This window comes from Equus quagga, chromosome 13, assembly GCF_021613505.1.
Source record: "Equus quagga isolate Etosha38 chromosome 13, UCLA_HA_Equagga_1.0, whole genome shotgun sequence".
NCBI lineage: Eukaryota > Metazoa > Chordata > Mammalia > Perissodactyla > Equidae > Equus > Equus quagga.
The window spans coordinates 32,745,746-32,769,020 of record NC_060279.1 but is presented as its reverse complement, the minus strand read 5'-3'; the positions used below and the strand labels follow the sequence as shown (position 1 = coordinate 32,769,020).

General features: G+C 47.0%; 1 protein-coding gene across 1 annotated transcript; it reads right to left on the bottom strand.

The window, feature by feature from the left end:
- Positions 1-3,300: 3,300 nt before the first annotated feature.
- Positions 3,301-22,863, bottom strand: F11R (F11 receptor). Its single transcript, XM_046681985.1, has 10 exons — positions 22,703-22,863; positions 7,845-7,913; positions 7,576-7,683; positions 7,218-7,364; positions 6,732-6,934; positions 6,457-6,559; positions 6,214-6,321; positions 5,973-5,985; positions 5,615-5,669; positions 3,301-5,483 (listed from the first exon to the last, which is right to left on the bottom strand). Exons 1-10 carry the CDS (start codon positions 22,764-22,766, stop codon positions 5,448-5,450), a joined length of 906 nt encoding a protein of 301 aa, XP_046537941.1. The 5' UTR covers positions 22,767-22,863; the 3' UTR covers positions 3,301-5,447.
- Positions 22,864-23,275: the final 412 nt, after the last annotated feature.

Genomic DNA, 23,275 nt, shown 5'->3' with positions numbered 1-23,275 from the left:
TTGGATTTAAGTGTTGTTCTGAAATGACTCCACAGGTATGGCTATCCCCACCAGTTACACTCTCCTCCCCATCACTTCTCGCTAACATGCTGGTTTTCCATTTACACCCTTCTCTCCTGCAGGCGCTGAGGATTTAGCCCTCATTCTTGTCCAGTTGCTCCCATCCACTCTGTCTTCTGAGTTCCTTTCTCCCCAGGGATGTTACAGACCTGGACCAAAGGAATCTTAAAGTCTGCATCAGAAACAAATGGGGTTAGCTGCTTCTTTTGACTTCAACTCTGACTAAAATACCAACTGCCAGCCCATCACTTGTTTTTGTGCTGCCTGGAATCTAAGAATGGTTTTTATGGGGTTTTTTTGCGAGGAAAGATTCGCCCTGAGTTAACATCTGTTGCCAATCTTCCTCTTTGTTTTTCTCCCCAAAGCCCCAGTGCGTGGTTGTATATTTTAAGTCCTCCTAGTTCTTCTACGTGAGCCCCCACAGCATGGTAACTGACAGACGGGTGGTGTGGTTCTGAGACGGGAAATGAACCCGGGCCACCAAAGCAATGAGCACCGAACTTTACCCACTAGGCCATCAGGACTGACTTGGTTTTTACATTTTTAAAGGATTTTCAAAAATCAATTATTACATGACATGTGAAACTTATGAAATTCACATTTCAGTGTCCATAAATGAAGTTTTATTGGAACACAGCCACGCTCATTCATTGTCTATGGGTGCTTTCTTGCTACAACTGCAGAGTTGTATAGAGACTGTATGGTCTGCAAAGTCGAAAAAATTTATTCTCTGGAGGCATCTTTGAGCGGGCCAGGTAGACACCATGAGCAAAGCTCACCCTCTCAAAAATATTTATAGACTAGAAGTTATCATTGGAATTAAATGGTGGCAGGCACGGCCAAGGAATATGGCGGAGGTGTGATCCCTTTATGAATCTTGTGATGGATGAATGTGTGGAGATGGCAACTAGTGGGCAACAGAACAATACTGGAATGGTGGTAATAGCATCATCACCATCAATGGTGGAATGAGGAAATAGTATCATCGTGTTCGAAGCCTTCAAAGGACTATCAACAACAGCTGTGATGACCAGCGAACTCAATTGCTTCCACAGGCTCCCTCTCCACAGCATGTTTTACTACAATGAAAGAATCAGGTGCTATACATTTTCTTATTGAAGTTTTTTGTGAGACAAACCTTTGTAACAGTTAAAAAAAAAAAAAAAAATTCCCTGGCCATCTACTGAAAGTTTGCCAACCCCTGGCCTAAAATAATCAGTTTGGAAGCGACCGTGGACAGCTGTCATTATGCGAGGTACTGTAAAGTGCTTTACAGATCTTACCTCATTTGCTTCTAAAAGTTTTATAGGGTAAGCATTATTACCACTTTTTAGATGACAAAACTGAGAAAGAAAACTTTGGCAATGTCACAGAAGAGGCTGGAATCAAACAAGGTCTGCATGATTCCAAAACTAATATTCTTTCCACTGTACAGCACGCACTCCGCAAAGCTCTGGAGGACACGTTCTGAATTATAACTAGTCTTCTTTGGACCTCCACCCGTTGGTCCTAATCTTCTCCCTTGAGGCCATCCACACGGTAATCTTCAAATATCTAAAGATATTGAGTCTTTGATTCTCTGGACTCGACATTGATTCTTTTACGAATTTCTATATGGCATGGTTTTAAGTCCCTTCACTGTCCAGATTACTTCCTATGAACATATTCCAGTTTGTCTATAATCACCTTAAAGTGTGGCCCCTAAAACAGAACCAGAGGGGCCAGCCTGGTGGCACAGTGGTTAAGTGTGTATGCTCTGCATCGGGCAGCCCAGGGTTCACCAGTTTGGATCCTGGGTGTGGACCTACACACTGATGGCCAAGCCATGCTGTGGCAGGTGTCCCACATATAAAGTAGAGGAAGGTGGGCACAGATGTTAGCACAGATGTTAGCTCAGGGCCAGCCTTCCTCAGCAAAAAAGGAGATTGGCAGCAGATGTTAGCTCAGGGATAATCTTCCTCAAAAAAAAAAAAAAAAAAAGCACAGAACTGGATACAGGGATAGACTATAGAGCCATCAGCAAAGAATGCCTCTCTAGTTCTAGATCTTCTACATCGTTCCAACTTTATCCATGAAGAGTTGACTTTTAGGACCCAAAGGCAAAGTCTTACACTTATTACTACTGAATTTCACTTTGTAAGACGAAGTTTATTATTCCTGTCCATTGAGATCTTTTTGAATTCTCATTCTGCCACCTGATGAAGTTGCTGTTCCATCTAACTCCTTTCCATCCACATACCATAGCCATGCTTGTTTTTTGTCTGGGTCACTGGCAAAAAATGCAGTGAGGTTTATCCTTCATTCCAGAAGGTGGCACTCATGGGCCCTCTGTTTTATCAAGAGCTTCCTAAGTTGTCTGACTCTGTCCTGTTGATCCCGTTGGGAGGGCAGACTCAAGCGATAGTCACAGTTCAGGAGAAACTCCAGGTGGACATCATCACTTTCAATGTCCTCTCTCCTAACACCCACGTAGCCACCTCTACAGAGAAAGCTAACTTGTTTCAGCTCCTCCTCTTCCTGCATTCTTTCCCTTTCAGGATCACTGTGAGCAGGACACAGGCCACCCAACCTCACCTCCCCAGCTGCCTTGCATCCCAGATCTACTTGTATGGGTTGTGTGAACTCGAGCAAGTTCCTTAGCATTTCTGTGCCTCTTTTCCCCCATCTGTGAAATAGGGATAGTAATAATACCTAGTAAATAAGCTAATGGATGATAGTAATCATTCAACAAGTTACTGCCCCAAAAAGTTCCATTTCCTATTAGACTTTTATAGCTAGTACTGGAGAAGGGACAATGAATTGGAGTAGTTACAAAATTAGAGATACTTTTTAATGTAAATTGTACTTTTCCTTCATTTATCCTTTATTAAGCTGTCCCTATGCCCCATACTGTCCCCTCATTCAGAAATGGACCAACTCTATTTCCCTCCACGTCCTCTGTCCTGGCCTTGATGTGTAAAGACAGGAGCAAACACATCCTTAACACTCATTCCATCCCAGTTGCCAGTCTCCAGGGAATTTCCCCATTCCCCTCCCCCAGGTCTCCCTTTAACGCAGGAAACGTCCATCTGAGGCATTCCCTTTCAAGCACAGGCCAAGTTAAATGACAAGGTAACTCTCAGGCTCTGGGGAAGGATATCCCTAATCTCTTAAGCAGTAAGACTATCAGGGAGATTCTGAAAGTCCAAGTCACGCTGGGAGTCCCAACTCTTAATGTAGAACTCCAGGATTTAAACAAACTCGATGTGAAAAATAAACCTTTATTACAAAAATTAGTTTTGACATTCTAAAATGAAAGCAGACAAGGTGTTTTCCAACTCCCAGGGACTGTTGTAAGCTGGAGGTAAATTCCAAGGCTGATAAGAACTGACTCATACCCATCTCGAGTGACCTTGGGAGGGAGGAACCATCCGCCTCAGACCTACAGGAGCAGTGAATCACCTCTGCTTCTCTGTGGCCTTTCCTCCACAACCCTCCCACCCTGTCTCCCAACCATGATACAGAACTGAAACATACTTTAAAAATCTCATTCTTACTGGACCATTTCATAATCTCTACTTTTATTGTCGAATTAGATTTTATTTCCATCTGGAAAACTTATTTTTTATTGGTGCATGACCCTTAACTGACGGTTTGATTTGGTTTTTGTTTTTCCTTTTGGATCCTTGATAGAAAAGAAACCTCAGTTCTGTTAAGGATTTCCAGATAAGGGAACAGAATATGGCAACATGGCGCTTAGTATCCTCCACGGAAAATCTACCCTAAAAGACTCCTTATTTACCCTCTTGCTAGTTCATAAATAGACCTGAGGACTGTGGTGGACGGGGAAACAGGAATTTAAGGGCGAAGAAGGGTCCCAATGGGAAGAGGAGAGCTATGACAGGCAGGCCTACCCTGATGACTCCTGTTCCCACTGAAATGCAGATCGCTTCATGACCCAGTCTCAAATTATCTCCTCTTTAAACGTCTACCCCACTAAATAAAGTAGTAGTTACTACTTTACACTACTACTAAAGGAGTTCTCCAAATGATTCGCGAACTCCTCCTTCCTCAGGCTCGGGAGTTTTTCCTTAGCTTTAGAAAAGTCTTTTAATGCATCTGTTGGCAGAGGTGGGAGGATGGGCACTCTCTCCTCTCACTTGGTGGGACAGACCAAGTAGAAGCCCAGAGCACAGCATCAGCTTGGCCCGGGGTGCCCTCCTCCCGCAGGGGAAGGCCTGCCACAAGAGGGCTCTGGAATGAGGGTCCAATGTTCAGAAGCTCCCCCTTGAGACAGGAAGGAGGAAGGGGTGCGACAGGGAGCCGGGGACCAGCCCAGCTTGCTGGGAAGCAGGGCTTTCGGCAATTTTCCTGTTCGTACAAACAAGGAGCCAAGGGACCTCATTCCGAACCCCACCCCCTCCCCAACAAGAAACTTTAAGAAACCAAGTTTTTATTTCCAGCAACATCCAGCTACACACAAACACACTCAAAGACAATCTCACCAAAGAACTAAGACGCCCTTCAGCACACACTCAGTTTTAGCATAGAGCTAAGACCACACGCACACGCGCGCGCACGCACACACACACAGGCTCAGCAAAGAGCTAAGACTGCTACACACATCCCCACAGCCTTGTAGACATGTCTTAAAAGGGTCCATCCAGTTGTTCCAGCCAAGGGAGGGGTGACGGCTCGTTCTACCAGCTCCAGCTTTTTTTCTTTAGATCAGTGATTTTAAAACTCTTCTGTTCCACGTCCCCTGAAAGCTCACTATGCTCTCCATGACAAAAGACCCCCATTTTCCTACAGACACAGTTGGTATCAGTCTGCTTGTGTTCAGGAGGAAGAGGATGCAGGAGGATTGATCCCAGGGGCGCTTCCCATGGGAAGACAGAAGGAAGTGGGCTGCAGAGGCGAAAGGGACTTGACGTCGACACCAAACAACCATTTCAGCTGCTCCGGTCTCCAGTTCCCACTCCCAAAGAGCTGGGACCAGTTCTCAGTACAGGAGGAAAGAGCAGGAACAGGATGGGCTCAAGACCCCTTCTGGAGGGCCTCCACACGCAGGAGGGTAGGGACTGCCTGCCATTCTCGCCGTCTGGTTGGAAGGGAAGTCCATAGACATCACTCGGGACTCATGCCCAATCCCACATAGGGATGGGGAGTGAAAGCTTTAAACAAGTCCCAGGCCACTCCACAGCGGTGGGAAAGGAAGGGAGGGGGGAAGGAGGATGGGGCACATAGCTGGCATTATTACAAACACATCCTAACTAAGGTAAAAGTGGGGGCCCCTGTGGGGCTAGAAGACAAATAAGGCATCCTGTGAAACTACAGACATTAGGGGCCAGAGTCTGGTAGCACCTGAGCAAGGCAAGCACAGAGGACAGGAGATGAGCCGGACCAGGTCACACCAGGAATGACGAGGTCTGTCTGAATTCCCCCTGGAAAATAAAACGTCCAAGTCAGTTCTCTATCATCTTCTTTGGCTGATAACCCCCCCAACACAAACACAGGCTAGAAACCCCTCCCTCCAGCCGGGGGGCCCTCCCCATCCCAGGGCAGGTAGACTCACTTCACTTCGAGCGGTGGGCTGGCTGTAAATCACCTTCTTATTCGAACTCGAGGTCCTGTAGACAAGCCAGAAGACGGAGATGCTCGGTGTCTTAACCTCTCCTTAACCTCTGCTTGCCAACTTCAGAGGCCAGAAGTGAGAAGTTTACAGAAGCACAGAGCTCTCAGTAAGGAGGCAACAGTGGAGGGAGAAAGGACAGGCGCGGGGGCCACGGTAAGCAGGGGTAGAGATCCAGATGTCTTCCCTACCAGGCTGGTTGCCTCCAGCTCCAACCCCTTCCCCTAGGCCCATCTCAGCTTCAAACCACATGCATCCATGTTCTCAACCTCAGAGAGCCCCTGGACAGCACCTCACTCACCCTTTCTTCACTCCTGAAAGAGAAGAAATGGGACCATGAGTGTTGGCAAGATAGAAGACAGCAAGGTGTGGGGAGATGGGGGGACTAGCATGCAGCTCTGAGATGTGGGTAATTGTGCTCCCTGGGAGGGAACCCTCGCATACACTGGCTCAGCATCAGGGTCAGTACTCAGATGGCACCCAACAACTGCGCCCTGAAATGGGGGCGATGCAAAGGAGAGTCTTTCAGGGTAAATACTTACTGTCAAAGTAGCCTCGGCTATAGGCGAACCAGATGCCAAAAATCAAGAATCCAAGGAGAATGAGTGTTACAAGGACAGCTGCCACGATGCCCCCCACATTCAACTCGGCTATGAGACACAAATGAGAGGTCAGGCACCTGATGTTCACTCACGGTACTAACCATCCCGCCAAGGCCAGGATGAAAAGCAGATCCTCTCCCCACCCTAGGTCCCAACTCCAGCCCCTGCCACACCCTCACTCACTAGCTTCCATGCGCACAGCGTCCGACCTCATGGGTGTCCCATACCCATTCTGCGCCTGACAAGTGTATTCTCCAGTATCAAAGGCCGACACCGGATCAAAGACCTGGAGAGCAGAAAAGAAATTGGCTTTCTGCTTGAAGAAGCTAAGTACCTATCTTTTACGTCTCCTGACCCTAATGCCAAGTTCACCTTGTTGCTTGTTCTTCCTCCCCACCTTCAGGGGTTCTATAACCGTGTCCCCCACTCCCCACCTTTCATTCCCAGCTGATCCATACCAGCTCCCCTGTCTTCTGATTCAGGCTATAGGAAGAGTTGCTGAAGGCACGGTTGCTCTTGGGCTCCGTAGGCATCAGCACCCCGTCCCTGTACCAGGTGTATTCAGAGGGTGGGGAACCATCTTTCTCTGAGCAGGTCAGCACTGCCCGGTTCCCGATGGTGGCAGAGGAGGGGATGTTGACTGTAGGTTTGGATGGAGGCACTGGGAAGGGAGAGAAAGCGCTGATCACAAGGGCAGGGAGGGTTGCCTGGAGGCTAAGTAGCTGACAAGGATGACACCACCATCCAGTAGCCCCCCCTCCCTTACCATGCCCTGAGTTTCCCCTTAACCAGGGGCTCATCCCCTCTCTGGCAGCACTGCGACTCTGAATCCCCTCACCTGCGAGCATTCTTACCATCAACGAGCTCCAAAGCTTAGCAGAGCCTCCTAAGGGTTTAGGGAAGCAATTGATTCTAAGCGCACACAGAAGACATGTGGCACATACCAAGCACAATGAGCTCGATGCTGACCTCCCCGTAGGTGTTGCCGCCATCATCAGAGACCATACAAGTATATGTCCCCGTGTCTTTCCGGGTCACTGAATGGAAGGTGATGCCGCTAGGCGAGAAGGTAACTCGGTCCTCATAGGAAGCTACCAGGAGAGCGGAGACAGGAGCAGAGTGAGCCAGAAAGCTAAGAGAAGCTGGTGGCACTCAAGGCACGAAGGGCCCTCTTCGTCCCCCAGGAAGGGCTCTGGGAAGGCCGCAGAGACTGGAGCCCCAGGGTGTGCCCCTACCCTGGAATCCAGGCACTGATCATCCCTCCACAAGCTGGGCAATCAGAAAGGAGGCAGAGCCACTCACCTGTGATCTTGTTGTTATAGCAAACAAGGCTGGTGGTGTCGCCTTGGGCAAACTTCCACTCCACACGGGGAGAGTTGAAGCCCGAGTAGGTGCAGGACAACTTGGCGGCTGCAGGCAGAATCCACATGAGCGGGAGGAAAGAGCAGTGGCAAATGGAGAAGATGGGGAAATGGCCCCAAACCACAGTAGGGCTGAATCGTCCCCAGGTCCCCAGGGGTCTGCACCTGCCCACCCACCCCTGCCACGCTCCACAGCCCTTCCCAACTCACGTTTATTCTCAGCGACTCTGACTACAGGTTCAGAAGTGTAGACTGTACCTTTGGTCAACGCCAGGGAGCCTGAGGAGGAGAGAGGTGGGCCCATCAGGAGTGGACGAGAAATGCAGTGAAGAGGGAGGAGCAGTCCCGGCCGATGGAGCATCAAAGACCGCGGCTCCCCAGCGGCTTCTTCAGCCTGGGATCCCAAGGTGAAGGGATTCTAGAGATTCAAGCTCCTCCCGGGGTTTCCATCCTCTCACCAATATCCTAATACCTTCTCTAAAAGCTTTTTGCTACAATTGCAGGCCAATGCTTCTTTTACCAATGGAAATAAACTATGTCCTTCAAGTACCATTTCTTCCATGTTTTTTTCCCCTCTGTGACTCCCAATAATCTAATTAGATTCCTGCTAGTCCGACAGCAGCTTCCCAAATGACATTTCATGGTTCACAGAAAGCTTCTCAACAAATAATTGCAGCCACTTGTCAGACACTCCTGGCAGGAAGCCAGCAAAGCTGGAGGCAAGAGAGGGAAGGGAGAGAAGGAGCAATAATGAGGATAATAATAACACTCGACGTTTGTGGGGCATTTTGTGCTTTTTCAAGTGTTTTCACATACCTTCTGTCATTTGATCCTTGAAACAAGCATGACAGGTCAGCAGGGCAAGTATCGTTATCCCAGTTTTACATGAGGAACCGAGATGACAGGGAAGTAAAGTGCCTCAGATCACATAGCTCGTTCTGAGACGGAGTCAGGACCAGAACTGGCCTCAGACCATCTCATTAGAATCTCCCGCCCAATGGAGAAGGGAAACAAGGTGGTGTGTGGTGGGGTGGGGAGAGGGGGAAGAGGAGAGACAAGGCTAATTAAATAACAGTGGGAGGGCAGCCACAGGTTCACAGGAGGGGCCCAACATTCCAAAAGAAGCCCGTGACGGAGGATTCTGGAATAGTACTGTTACAAACCTGCTCTTACACAATTACTCTCATTCATGTTTTCAAAGCTCAAACTCATGGCATGTGCTTTATTTATAGCTTTAAGTCAGAGCTCTGTCTTCCTTAGATAAATGCAAGTGCACTTTTCCTTTATTTAATTACTCACAACTGAATATAGGCTCTTGACCTCTGAGGCCCCCTTTTCTCATCTGAAACAGGAAGGGTTTGAACTACATGTTCTCTAAAGTCCTCGAGGTTCTTTGTGTTTGTTTGTTTGTTTGTTTTGGCATTAACATTTAGAGAGTACTTGACAGAATAACACTGTGTATAAGTCGAAATAAGTATTCTCTCCCTCATTTTAAAGATGAGAAAATTAAGTATCTAAAAGGTTAAGTGAGGGCTGGCCCAGTGGCCAAGTGGTTAAGTTCACACACCCGCTTCTGGAGCCCAGGGTTCATGGGTTCAGATCCTGGCACAGACCTACACATCACTTGTCAAGCCACACTGTGGCAGCGTCCCACATACAAAATAGAGGAAGACTGGCACAGATGTTAGCTCAGGGCCAATCTTCCTCGAGCAGAAAAAAAAAAAGGTTGAGGGGTTGGCCCACGTTTTCACAGCTAGAATACGGCAGAGCTGAGATGAGCTTACAGGTTACTCCTATACCCCCTTTTTTCCCTTAGTACACTATACTTTTATAAACCATGCTGTTTCTCAGAAAAGCCATCAGTTTAATGGAGGCAGAGTATGTAATAAAATGTCATTCTTTTAGAAGTCAGGTCCATTTTACCTACAAATTATTTCTAATATTACCTTGTATACGAATATATGGCATTACACTTTACTGTCAAATCTATAATGAATTGTAATAACAGATACAGAAATTAAATAGCCTTTACTAAATTGAAAACTGAGGACATGGAAGTCCCTTACTCAGCTCTCATCAAGAATGCTGCTAATAAAATGCTTTGATTTTTGCCCAAGTCAGCTTGTTCTGCTTTGATGGTGGGAATTTTGTTAAGATTCTCAAATTTTACAGTTAGGTACCTGCAAAGTGCACTGTGATGCTTGAAGCGGATCTCTCCTCAGGAATGAAGGACCCCTTGTCCCAGCTGCTGGGGGAGCTCCCAGGGGAAGGCCTCCAGCTATCAGCCATCTTTGAGGGTAACCAGAAAAGCCCCTTGCCCAGGGGCATGCCTCCCACAGGGAAAGGGCGAGGGGCAGGGGCAGCCAGCATCCAATGCCTGATCAATGAGAGGAGGCGGGAGTATGAAGCCCAGCTCCATGACCCCAACTCGGGACAACACTGCAGGGCTATTCCTGCTCCAAAGTTCCTTGTGGAGCAGGCTGAGGCCTTATCGGGACTACAGTGCCACTGAGCTTCTCCCTCTGCCCAATCCTGTTCCGCCCCCTCCTTTCCATAGGTGTGGATCCCGAGAGCTCTCCCTAATAAAGGTCTTGGTACAATAATTGACATCTCGGAGTCAGCTTCCCAAGAACCCAAACTATGACGCCACCCAAATAAAGAACAGCTTCTAATTACACTAAAAGCTAGCCTTTGAAATAAAGGGCAACCAAAAAAAAAAATCACAGCATATGAATTTGGTGATTATTTCTGCATCACTTCTGATGTTAGCTAAAGTTCTTTTTTGAGTCCTCTCAGATCATCGCATGTAAAACACATTCAGGAATTCCACCCCTATAGATACACAGACATATTGGGCTACAGGCGTCTTCTCCTTCTCCTCATTAATCCTGATTCCATGACCTCGTCCAGGCTTCTCTTCTCTTGTTTAAATACAGAGCCTTCACCTCAATGCCTTCCCACCTCCCTCTGATGTGGGACTGCTGATGTCTGCCAATGCTCAAAACTCTACTGGGACAGCATATCGCACCATGAGTTAGTCCAGCCTCACCACCGTGCCCTCCCTAGTCGCCACAGGATACCTCAGTCGCCCTGGTCCGCAATCCCCTTCTCATTCCTGAGGATGCCTCTGGAACCAGACAGCCTGCATTCAAATCCCAGCTCTGTTACCTCCTAGGCTGTGCGACCTGGGCAAGCCACTTAGTCACCTGGAACCTCAGTTTGCCCATTTGTAAAATGAGGATAATAACAGTTTCTACATCAAAGGGCTGTTGTTGAGAGTTAGAGAAGCTAATACAAAAAAAGTGCTTACAACAGTGTCTGACCAACAGGAAGCACCAAATAAGTATTATATCTTATTATCCTCATCAACAGCCCTTAGGCCCTTCTGTACATTCTTCTTTTCTTTTTTCTTTTTTTTTTTTTGCTGAGGAAGATTTGCCCTGAGCTAACATCTGTGCCAATCTTCCTCTATTTTGTATGCAGGTTGCCGCCACAGCATGGTTACCAATGAGTGGTGTAGATCCATGTCTGGGAATCACACAGACCACCAATGCGGAGTGAGCCAAACTTAACTACTAGGCCACAGAGCTGGCCCCCACACTTTTTTTTCTGACTTCAAAATTTTCTTCAATAAGACATATAAATAAATATAAGTACTGCCTGAAAAATGCTTACACTCCAGCCCACCAAACCATCTCTCTCTATCCTTATAACTGCCTTGGAAAGCCTAACTCATCTCTAGAAGCTTCACAGAGAGACCAGCAGAGCTGAGGGCTTTCCCTCATGACAACCTGTCTACACCAGGACACCCCCAGTTTCCCTCCCCTTCTCCTGATCCATTTTCTATTTTCCTCACCTCATCATGGCCCCCTTTTGTACTTAACCTTGGACCTATACTTGGCATATTGTACACACATACAAATGTCTTGCAATGCACACTGGTAGCCCAAAATAGAAGGAAATTTCATCCTTTCCATTATGAAGTTTAATTTATTCTAAATTCACCAAAAAAAAAAAAAAGCCACAGAGTCAAAGGCATCAATAGATTTTTGTCCCTTTTCTGTACAGAAAACCTTCACAGTCTTGCACACCTCTCTAGCTGTTATCCTCTCCTCCCTTCCTCTCCAAACTTCTTAAAGAACTGGTCTACACACACTATTTCCAGCCCAAAATACCCACTCACTGCTCAACCTACTGCACTGTCTTTGGCTCTCACCTTGGAGTTAAAATTGTTTTTTGTTTTTTTTTTGTTTTTTTTTTTAAAGATTTTATTTTTTTCCTTTTTCTCCCCAAAGCCCCCCGGTACATAGTTGTATATTCTTCGTTGTGGGTCCTTCTAGTTGTGGCATGTGGGATGCTGCCTCAGCGTGGTCTGATGAGCAGTGCCATGTCCGCGCCCAGGATTCGAACCAATGAAACACTGGGCCGCCTGCAGCGGAGCACGTGAACTTAACCACTCGGCCACGGGGCCAGCCCCGTTACAATTGTTTTTACTAAGGTCACCAATCATCATATTCCTCAACTCTAAGATGCCCTGATTATGAGACATAACATCGATTTAATAATAGCTTCTTGGGGGAAAATTATATTAAATGGATGCATAGGCTGTAAGTCACATCCCAGTTTTCAGAACATTCAAGTACTCTTAGGATTAAGGGTATCCAGCACTTGCCTTTTCAGCTGCCTTCTGTGGCTTCTGGAAGACGTCTGGCCCTGCGGATCACTCCCCTCCTCGGAGGTCACCCCACCCCCTGGTCCCTGCGTACAGCCCTTCTGGTCCTCCTCCTACCTCAGAGTTTTATCTTATTCTCCTTCTTGAACTTTTTGCTTCCTCTGTCGAGCCCTTGATATTAGTGATCCCCAGCATTCCATCCTGGGCCTTTTCTTCTCCCCATATTCTCTCTAGGAAATCTCAAACACAGCCCAAAATTCGTCCAGCCCCATGTACAGCCAGCTCCAGCCACTGCTTCTCACCCAAACTGCAGACTCCTATCGCTGTGCTTTCTGACATCTCCACTTGGACTGCACACACCCCCTCCTGCCATCTCACTCTGCTCATGATCTCTCCCAACTTCTCTCTTGCTGCTCCTCTCTCCAGCTTGATGGGATCACCACTGACTTGGTCACTTAAACCAGAAGCCTTCAAGCCGTCACTATCTCTCCTTCACTCGAGTCAAACACCAAGCATTACAGTGTCATCTCCCAAACCTCTCTCAGCTTTGGCCCCTCCTCTCCATACCCACTGCCACTTTTTAGTACCATCATCATCTGAAGAATTGCGATTGCTCTCCCTGCCTTGTTTAATCTCTACCCACTGAAATCCACCCTCCATCCCACCACTGGAGGAACAGCTAACACTTATTAAGCACTAACTATAGCCTAGGCAACGCTGTAAGCACGTTACATGGACCATCACTCAACCCCCACAACAACCTTAGGAGGTGGGTGATACTGTTATCATCATTTTCTACATGGGGAAACTGAGGCCCAGAGCAGTTAAGGGATGGTGCAGATTGAAATCAAGGCAGTTCCAGAGGCTGTGCTGCACCTAACTATACAACCTTCCTAAAAATGCAAATCTGACACTCACTTCAAACTTTCAATGACTCCTCATTGCCTATAAGACAAAATCCAAATTCTCCAGCAAGGCAAAAAAGCTCCAGCACTATCTATCTGACTTTGTGATAAGTTTATCACCTTCATCACCCGCTCTGCTCTTGCAATTTACCCTTTAACAATACAAAACTACTCACAGTTCCCAGCAAAGACAGGCCGTTTCACAAGCTCTGCCTTTGCTTATGCTATTCCTGCTATGTGAAACACCCGTTCCCCTCTTTCTTCATCTGGCCAGCAGCTGCTCATCCACACTATTTTCTGAGAAATGACCTACCCCACCCTTAAGCCTCACCAGAGCCAGGTTAAGGCCTCTTTCCTAGGCTCCCCTTACCCCATGCAAAACACCATCAAAGAGATTCCCAAGTTATAATGACATCATCTTCGTACACGTATGGCTCCCCTACCAGACAGTAAATCCCCAGGGAGAAGGGACAGTGTTATTTATTATCCTGAGTACTCAGCACTTAGCATAACGCCTGGTACCAGCTGACATTGAACAACACAGAGCCTTAACGAATTAGGTCATAGCAGACCATACGCCATAACAACTACTTGTTAAGGTTTATCTACAAAGATAAGACATACTTTTCAAACTGGTGGATGGGGGCATGCCCAAATGGAGAAAAAACAAACTTAAAGCTCAACCTTTTTAAAATTTTAATACCAGCAAAGGTTTTTTTTAAGTATGCTTTTTGGTGAGGAAGATTGGCCTTGAGCTAACACCTGTTGCCAATCTCCCTCTTTTTTTTTTTCTCCCCAAAGCCTCAGTACATAGTTGTATATCCTAGTTGAAGGTCATTCTAGTTCTTCTATATGGGACACCATCTCAGCATGGCTTGATGGGTGGTGCATAGGTCTGTGCCCAGGGTCCGAACTGGTGAACCTCGGGCCGCCAATGTGGAGCACACGAACTTAACCAGTTGGCCATGGGGCTGAGACAGATCTGCACCTGGGCTGCAGTACGGCTGGTTTCCTGCATCCAGGGAAAGTGTGCAGAGCCAAAAGTGGAAGAAGTACCAGGAAGTCTTCTCATGCAAGGTCTAAAATAGCAGTAGGAAGTAGGGGAAAGGTGTGAATCCATTTAAAACATCCCCATTTTCTTCATGATCACAAAAGCAACCAAGAAACTCCAAGGAGGCCCAAGTCAGCTGAGGAGGAGACCCTTGGCCACAGTATTGCTTTTTGTAGAACAAAATCTTCAAAATGGTTTATGGTTGTTAGGGACTGAATTGTGGTCTCTCAAAATTCACATATTGAAGCCCTAACCCCCAGTACCTCAAAATGTGACTGTACTTGGAGACACGGCCTTTAATAAAGAGGGGATTAAGTTAAAATGAGGCCCTTAGGACGTGCCTTAATCCAATCCTGACCAGTGCCCTTATACAAAGAGATACCAGGGAGCTCGTCCCAGAGGGGACAACCACGTGAAGAGGCAGCAAGAGGGCGGGCATCTGCAAGCCGAGGAGAGAGGCCGCAGAGGAAAACAACTCTACTAGCCTGGTGATTTTGGACTTCCAGCCTCCAGAACTGTGAGAAAATAAATTACTATTATTTAAGCCCCCCGGTCTGTGGTATTTTGTTATGGCAACCCCCCGAACAGACCAATACAAAGGTTTAAGCTGGGTATCAGCAGTGGGCATTCTGGTTGAATCCCCAGAGACCTCAGCCTTGACTTAAGTAAGCGTGATGACGTTTACGCACAATGAAAGAACCAACAGAACTCCTGAAGACCTTTACAAGGCTTGTCCTATACTTTTAACTAATCATATCTGAATTCTAGACACATATTACTGAGCATGACCAAATGAAAAAAATAATAGCATGAATAAAATAATAATAGCAGTTAACATTTCTTGAATATCTACTATGTGCCAGGTATTGTTCTGAGCCCTTTACAGGATTAATTCATGTAATCCTTGCAATAATGCTATGAGACAAATAGTATTGTTGCTCTCATCTTACATATGAGTTAACTGGGACACAGAAATTAAGTAATTTGCTCAAGGTCACAAAGCTAGTAGGTGGCAAAGCTAGGATTCTTTGTACACTTTTTCTATTTTTTTCGTGAGGAAGACTGGCCCTGAGCTAACATCTGTTGCCAATCTTCCCTTTGTTTTTCTCCCCAAAGTCCCAGTACGTAGTTGTAGCTCATAGTTGGAGGTCATCCTAGTTCTTCTATGTGGGATGCCACCACAGCATGGTTTGATGAGCAGTTTGAAGGTCCGTGCCCAGGATCCGAACCAGTGAACTCCAGGCTGCTGAAGGAGAGTGCACAAACTTAACCACTCAGCCGCAGGGCCAGCCCCTAGGATTCTAACCCAAGTAATCTGGCTCCAGTACAGGAGACATCACACAACTATGTAAAATAGATATTGCCATCCCAAAAGTCAAGCTAAATCAGTTTGTACTGACATAGAAATACATCCAAAACACATAAACAATATGTAGAATATGATCCTATTTTTATAAATTATAAAAATAACCTGAGTATATGCATAAAAAGGTCTCTAAGAATAAACTCCAAACACTTGACAGTACATATTATCTGAGAGATGAGACCACAGGGAGCTTTTCTTCTCTATGTTCTGCATTTCTGTAAAAAGCAAGTAAGTATGTATTAAGTGTTTTAATTTAGAGAAAAGGGAGTAGGAAAGGGGAATAAAAAAGAAAAAAAAATCAGACAGATCACAAGAAAAATAAAACTAAGCCAGAAAGGAAGGGCAAAACAAAGTCAAAAAAAAAGGAAAGATGATAAAGAATAACAGGAAATACTCAAATAGTGGCACACCAGGAAGCCCAGAATGATTAAACAAAACTTTAAAGGTAAAACGAAGTACAGATGAGTCAAACATATGAAATAGGAGATTATGACGCCATCAAGACCCTAGACAGCATATGTGAGTCCGATAAATGTTGAGGAGAGGAAAGGGGCAGGAGGAAAGAGAGCAGAGGCAATGTGGAAATGCTGCGGTGGATGGAGAAGAGGAAAGGAGGCAGGTGGAAAGGCACAGGGGTAGGAAGTGGAAGAGAAGGTGAGTGAGGCAGAGAAGGGGAGGCAGTGATTCAGGCATTAATACCTAAATCAATTCCCACACATTTTCATACACATCAGAAGAGTTGGTGGTATATAAATCTGTAAGACTGATGATATAATTCCCGAAGATCACTACATATCTGAATAATAAACCAACTGTGGCAAAGTGTAGTTTCCAAAAGGGACACACTTATCTGTATATTTATCTCATCCCACATGCTTTTCCTACAGTGAGACTGAAGTAGAGCCTCAGTTCCCTCCTCTTGAGTCCGGGCGAGGTCCTGTGACTGCCCTGATCAATGGAGTCACAGCAAAAGGGATACATTGAGCCCTCACATTCGGGTTAGTGCCTTAGATGGATTTTCTCATTAAATTCTCCCAAAAACCCTATGAAACAAGTACTATTGTTATTATCCTTTTTTACAGATGAGAACACTGAAGCTTAGAAGAGTTGCCCCAAATCACACAGCTACATATAGCAAGGTGGGAATCTTAACCCAAGCCTGCCTATTTCTGAGCTTCCAAAACTATTATGCTACACAGCATCTACATCGGACAAGCAAGGAAATCCCACCCATCCTTCAAGGTCCTGTTCAAATGTCCCTTGATCCATTATGCCCTTCTCCAATCAAAATTAATCTCCCCAACTTCTAGAAATTTAGCCTAGGAAAATAACCAATGGTAAGCTTAAAGATTTGTGTACAAGGACAATTTAATGTTATTTAGTACAGCAAAGAAAAAGAAAACCAACTAAATGCTCAACAAAAGGAGAACAGTTAGGTAAACTGTGGTATAGCCATAGAGCAGAATACTACAGGATGGATTTTGCTTAAAAACACACACACACATACATACACACACACACACACATTCATACAGGAACAACTAGAATGAAACACTAGCAATGTGTTTATCTCTATATAGCAGGATTACGTGTGATTTTATTTTCTCTATATTCCTGTTTTCCCATTTTTCTACGCTGAGCATGTATCATTTCTTAATTAAAAAAATTTATCTTTTTAAAAAGTAACTCTCTTCTCTTCTATGCTCCCAAAACATTTTGTACTTTGATGACAGCCCCTGGCACACTCTGCTCCACATTCTACTTAGTCAGTATATGTCTAGGTCCTTGGGAACAGAGACCAAGTTATGTTCGTATCCTCCCCACTCCTAGCACTGGGCTTTGCCTAGAGAAGGTGCTCGATGAGCCGCACAGAAGCAATGCTGCGATGGGAAGGTGGTCACAGAGGGTGACCAACAACCAGCCCTTGTCCCGGCAGGTCAAACCCACAACAGAAAAGCTACCTCCTACAACTGCATCATTAAGAGAACGTTGTTTTCTCTGTATGTTCTGTTAATTATTAGAATCTCACTCAAGCCGCTTTCGTGCCACGAGTTTGTTTGAATTCATTTTTTTAAAAAAGGAAAGAAAATGAAGGAAGCCAGCCAGCCAGCCAGCGTCTCTGGTTTTCTCTAAGGTTTCAACCAAACTTCCCCTTTAGGCATCTGACCCTCATAGGACCCTCCAGCTACACGAGAGCTAGAGCTGCTGAACAGGCAGGATGAGCCAGAGGCTCCGAAAGCCACCAGCTACAGCGCACTCAGTTTACCTAATGGAGGCTAACCGTTACCAATACCCTTGGCTCCCTCAGAGCTTTTCGATAGCAGGTGCTATTCATTTTTTTATCCCTAATCTCCAGCACAGTGCTCAGAACATAGTAAACACCAATGTTTGTTAGATTAACAAATACATTTCGGGCTGGCCCGGCGCAGCAGTTAACTGCGCATGTTCCGCTTCTCAGCGGCCTCAGATCCACTGGTTCAGATCCCGGGTGCGGACATGGCACCACTTGGCAAAAGCCATGCTGTGGTAGGTGCCCCACATATAGAGTAGAAGAAGATGGGCATGGATGTTAGCTCAAGGCCAGTCTTCCTCAGCAAAAAGAGGAGGATTGGCAGTAGTTACCTCAGGGCTAATCTTCCTCAAAAACAAAACAAATGAATTTGATGTTGCAATACAATTAGAATCTGGACCTAGGGCTTCCACCCCTAGGGTGTCCTTTCCTGCCCACCAATCACCCTGTAGAGACTGAACTCCCTCCTGGAGCTTGCGTGGGACAGATAAGGAATGCTTGGGCAAGAGGAAGGCTTTGTGAGCCCAAGAGGTCAGGCTAGGCCCCAACAGCCACCCTTGGCCGCACTTTCAGTGACGTGGGTCAGCTGGCACAGCCCTCTGAGGATGGCAGAAAGTGGCAGCGGCAGTGTAGGGCAGGAGTTTTCACTACACTGCTCCCTGCTGCCTTCTCTCAGCAGAATTTCCAGTTCTACCTGCTCAGCTCCTCCCCTCCCCCACCCATCTCCCCATTACAAGGGAAGGTGGCGCACACCCGCCTGCCCAGGGCTCACTCCAGGGGCCTGGCATCCAACTTCCTGCCAACCAGCTGCTTCCTCCTGTCCAACCCACACACTGTGAAACAAACGACATGAGCTGGACTTTAGACAGAAACCCTGCTTATCAGGGAGTCCCAGGCAGATGAACTCTGAGTCTTCAGCGCCTGGAAAACCCCAGGATGCATCCACTCACACTGCCTTCCACAACCCCCTCACAACGCGGAAACCTCTTCCATAACTACATTTGACGAGTGGTGATCCAGGTATTTCATGAACCTCTGAAAAAAAGGAAGCAGGTCTGAGTTTAGAGATCCCCAAGGTCTCTCCCCGATGCTAACAGATGTGAAAAACCAGCTCCATTATTTCCTGATCTATCACATAAAATGTGTGTAGCTTTTAAATCTCTTTGAGCAGAGGTGTCAGCCATTTCTGTGTCCATAGAATAGGTGCCCCTGGGGCCAGTTGACTTGTGAGGGGGGGTGGGGAGGAGGGCGATCCTAATGGCCAAGCCCACAACACCTGTAATACCAATATGAAAAGATCTCCAGGGTATATTAAGTTAAATAAACAAGATGCAGGTCGCAGTAGAACGTACATAGTGTGCGTCTTTTTGTGTAAGAAACAGAAGAAGAAACAAATTTGTATTTATATACACTAGTATCTGCTTAACAAAACACTGGAAAGGTACATAAGAAACTACAGAGAGATAGGGAGGGAACAGGAACAGGCTGGGAGCAAGATAACTCCTTTAATATCATCTGGATTCTCAAACCACGTCAATGTATTAACCTATTCTAAATAAAGGAACTTTTTCTTTTTAATTACAGCAGCTCCACCTCAAGCCAAAATTAGGCTGGAGACCCCAGACAAGCCCAGATCACAAAGAAACTGAAGAGAAACAGCAGGAGGTGAAAGTGTCCTGGAGCTAGGAAAAGACAAAGGTTCTGGAATTCCACTACCACAAATTTCCTAGTTCCGGCTACTGCCAGTCACCGGTTTCTAGCCTGGTTTCGAGGGAACAGCTCTTTCCTGGGAGTAAATTCAGCTGGGAGAGGGAGGGGAGGAGGAGTGACTCACCAATCTACAGTTTCGAGGTATGTCTAACCCTGAATGGCAAAGCTAGAAGGGCTCGAGTTGGAAACATCAGCAGGAAACACCACGACTCAGGCTCACAGGCCGCAGTTCCTCCCTCCTGGAATGCCTCAGTGGGGACACTACAGGGGTGGGGGGCAAACACCAGGGTTCCAACCTAGGTTCCCCTCTCTCCCCTGTGGTTACCCCAAACGTCATCCTGACCACACGGCACCCCACTGAGCGGAAATGCCTTTCCCTACCTGGGAGGTAGCTGGGAACTTTTCTAAGTACAGGCTCTCTAGAGAGAGGGAGACTGGTACTCTTTTAGACACGAGTTTTGCTTTTCCCAAGCCCAGTGCTCCCAGTGCTTCACCTCCCATCCCCGCCCGAGCAGCCTCAGGCCTTCCTCTCCGCTAGCTTCCCCAGCCTGCAGTAGGGCCTCTGCTTGACTTGATCATGTCTTGCCCTTTCCTCTTCCTCCCTGATGGCAGAGCCCACAATGAGCAGCAGCCCTGGAGGGAGGGAGAACACATGGGAATCTTGTATTTGCTTCTGACGTCCCAGGGGCAAAGGACAGATTAGATGCCCAAGAAAGAACCCCTGCCATTTGGGTCTATCAGGGTCTCTCTGCTTTCTTTGACCTACTCTACGAGGGGCAGCATTCTTTCATCCTCATAAAATCCAAAGGGGATATCAGCTGCCCAATAACAAATAATCCCTTCACATATATGTAATGTAGCCATTAGCCCAGTTGATCCTCAGGACAGGCTTGGGACAAGTATTATTACTCCTTTTTACAGATGAAAACACTGAGCTACTTAGCCTAAGATCACAAAGAAGGCAGAAAGCCAAGCTAGAACCCTGGGAGGATGACCTTGCCTCTAGTCCCATCTTCATTGTACTAATCAAATCACTCCCCCCAGCTCTAGCCTGATTTAAATGTGACAAAGTCAGTTCCTCACACCCCCACCCTGCCCCCCTCCAACACCTTACTACCCAGGACCCACTGTCCTGTCAAGCTTACATAATATCATCTCAGGCTCCCTCTGAACCGCTGTTTCTTGATTCCCTGAACATCCCCAAGGTCAGAATGGTGCCATCACAACCCTGTCAGAGCCAGTATATCACTGTGTGATTATCACAATATAGAAAATTAGAGGGAGAGAAAAGAAGAGGGAAGGGGAGCAGCGCACAGTTCCAGGAAGCTTACAAGCCTGACAAATACTGTCACAAATAAAGTCACTGACTCAGAAACTTCTAGGTTTGGGGGGAAAAGTACTATCACAGTACAAGGGTTGGGAAAGTCTTTAGTACTGAGTCACACAGAACCAAAAAATGACCATGAGTGTTAGCAGTTCTAAGATAAATGCAGAAGTAAATAGGTGAGGGTAGGAAAAGAATGAAAATTGAAAAAAAAAAAAAAAGGAAGGGGAGAATGGAAGAATAGAATGAAAGGGAGAAGTGGGAGAATAAAGAATCTGGTGGGAAAGAAAAACGGAAAAAAGAAGTAAGATAGTGGACAGTATCCCAAACTGATGTCTGTGATAATGGTTCCTGTGCCACAGGCTGCCTGAGATGCAGGATTCAGGAGTGGAAAAGGAGAAGGGAATCAGGGGACTTTGGATCCATTCCCAGGAACTTGTGTCAATCTGGAAAAGTCATTTCCTGTCTTTGGACCTGTTTCCTTATGTGTACAATAGAGAGAGGATTAGACTTGCCTCTGGTCCACTCCACCCACAGGGTTTATGTTTTTGTGATAAGGGACAAAGGACTAGTCAATCCATCTGTCTCAGGGCAGGGAATCTATTTCCATCCTTCAAAACTGAGCAAAATGAAATACCTCATAACCACGGATACTGAGTGTAAATGTTCATTTCTTTTACACTTCCTAAAACATGGACCTTGAGAGAAAAACAGAGATTCATGCAGAACACATACTGACACAACTATCCACATAAGCACACGCACACTCAAGAATCAGACAGATACATATACAGGTGCTGACACAGGTTGACTGACGAAGGCACAAACCTTTCACTCAGCCCGGTACAAACACATCTATAGACAGAGGCATGCCCCAGCAAGCCAGCCTCATTGTTCCACAGCAAAGGGAGTTTACAAAGGAAACAAACCCTCTCATACACGGCCAGGGGGAGGGCAGAGTTCTGGCTTAGAGAAGGATCCAGCCAACCAACAGACTGGACCTCCCCCTGGGAATAGTCACTCAGTCAACAACATTTGTTAAGGACTTTTCGGGTAGCCTAGAGAAAAACTCTGAATTCTGTGCTCTGAGAAATTTCAGATTCCAGTCTTATTTCGTCTTGAGAGTTTGCGCCCGCTTTTCCCAGAGCAACCACCGCAACCCAAAGATCCAGGGCAGCTAAAGAGACCCCTTCAGCAACAGCCAGGGAAACATACCACCTCACCCCACCTCCTTTAGATTTTCTCTGAGAACCTTCAAGAGCAGAGCATCCACGGGCCAAGGGAGTCAGGGGGTGAGAGGCTCATGGCTTCTCTTGGGTTGCTCGCGGGTGTCGGATGCGTACTGGAGGGGAGGAATGCCCTTCCCAGGTGCGTGTGGAGGAGGAGGGCTGGGTAGACGTTTGTGGGCAGGGTCCTCGCGCCTATCGACCCTCACCAGTATGTGAGGATGGGGAAAAGGGGAGCCAACCCCTCCCCGTTATTTTTGGTGTATATGCGGAAGAGGCAGCTCCCTCCCGGTGGGTGTAAGGGAAAAGGTCACAACTCACTGGTATGGGGGAGGGGAGCCAGCCACTCACCAGGGGAGGGGAAGGAGAAAGAAGAGAACTGAGCCAGAGGTGGAAAACAGGACCAGGAGAGAGAGGCAGGCAGGTTTCTGAACTCCTCCCCACGCGGGCAAAGGGCGTGGGGAGCGCCTCCCTCCAACCTCTGACCCGACCCACCGATTTCTCCCGAAACTCCGGGAACTTACACAGGATCACCGATATGAAGAGAAGCAACTGTTTTCTCCCGTCTTTCGCCTTTGTCCCCATCATGATGAGGATCCCGAAACGACAGGGGCCCCCGAAGCCCTGGGAACAGACACAGCTTCACCCACAGCAGAGCGGGGACTAAACTCCAGCCGCCAGGTTGAGCCCCGCCCGGCTCTTCCCTCCACGCCCGATTGGTCGGCGCCCCGCCCCTGCACATTCCGATTGGTGGAGGCAGCCGCCGCTCCGTTGAGTGACTCACCGTCGCCAGGTGCAACTCCGCCCACTACTCCCCACCCGGGCGGATTGGCGCCTCTCCAAGCCCGAGCCGCCCTTATTGGCCGGTGAGACTGTGGCGTAAGGAGCCAATTCCTCACCTTCTGCAGGTGAGGACATCCTGATTGGGCGGCGTTCTTGAAGTAGCGATTTTCTGACTGGCTGGGTTCTGAGTTTGAGCTGGAGGACTAGAGGAATCGCTGAAAGGAGGAGGCAGGGAAGGTAGTCGTACTGCGGGGTTCGCGGGGATGGGCTTGATTTTGTTTTTTGTCGTTTGTTGGTATGTAAATTGCTGGGTG

Bases quoted from the DNA above. Each gene is read 5' to 3' on its own strand.
- F11R (XM_046681985.1), bottom strand. From the start codon at position 22,766: ATGATGGGGACAAAGGCGAAAGACGGGAGAAAACAGTTGCTTCTCTTC. The intron at 7,914-22,702 runs GTAAGTTCCCGG...TCTCCTCCTCAG, and splicing joins CTTCATATCGGTGATCCTGT to GCTCCCTGGCGTTGACCAAA. The intron at 6,322-6,456 runs GTGAGTGAGGGT...TGTGTCTCATAG, and splicing joins CGCTGTGCGCATGGAAGCTA to CCGAGTTGAATGTGGGGGGC.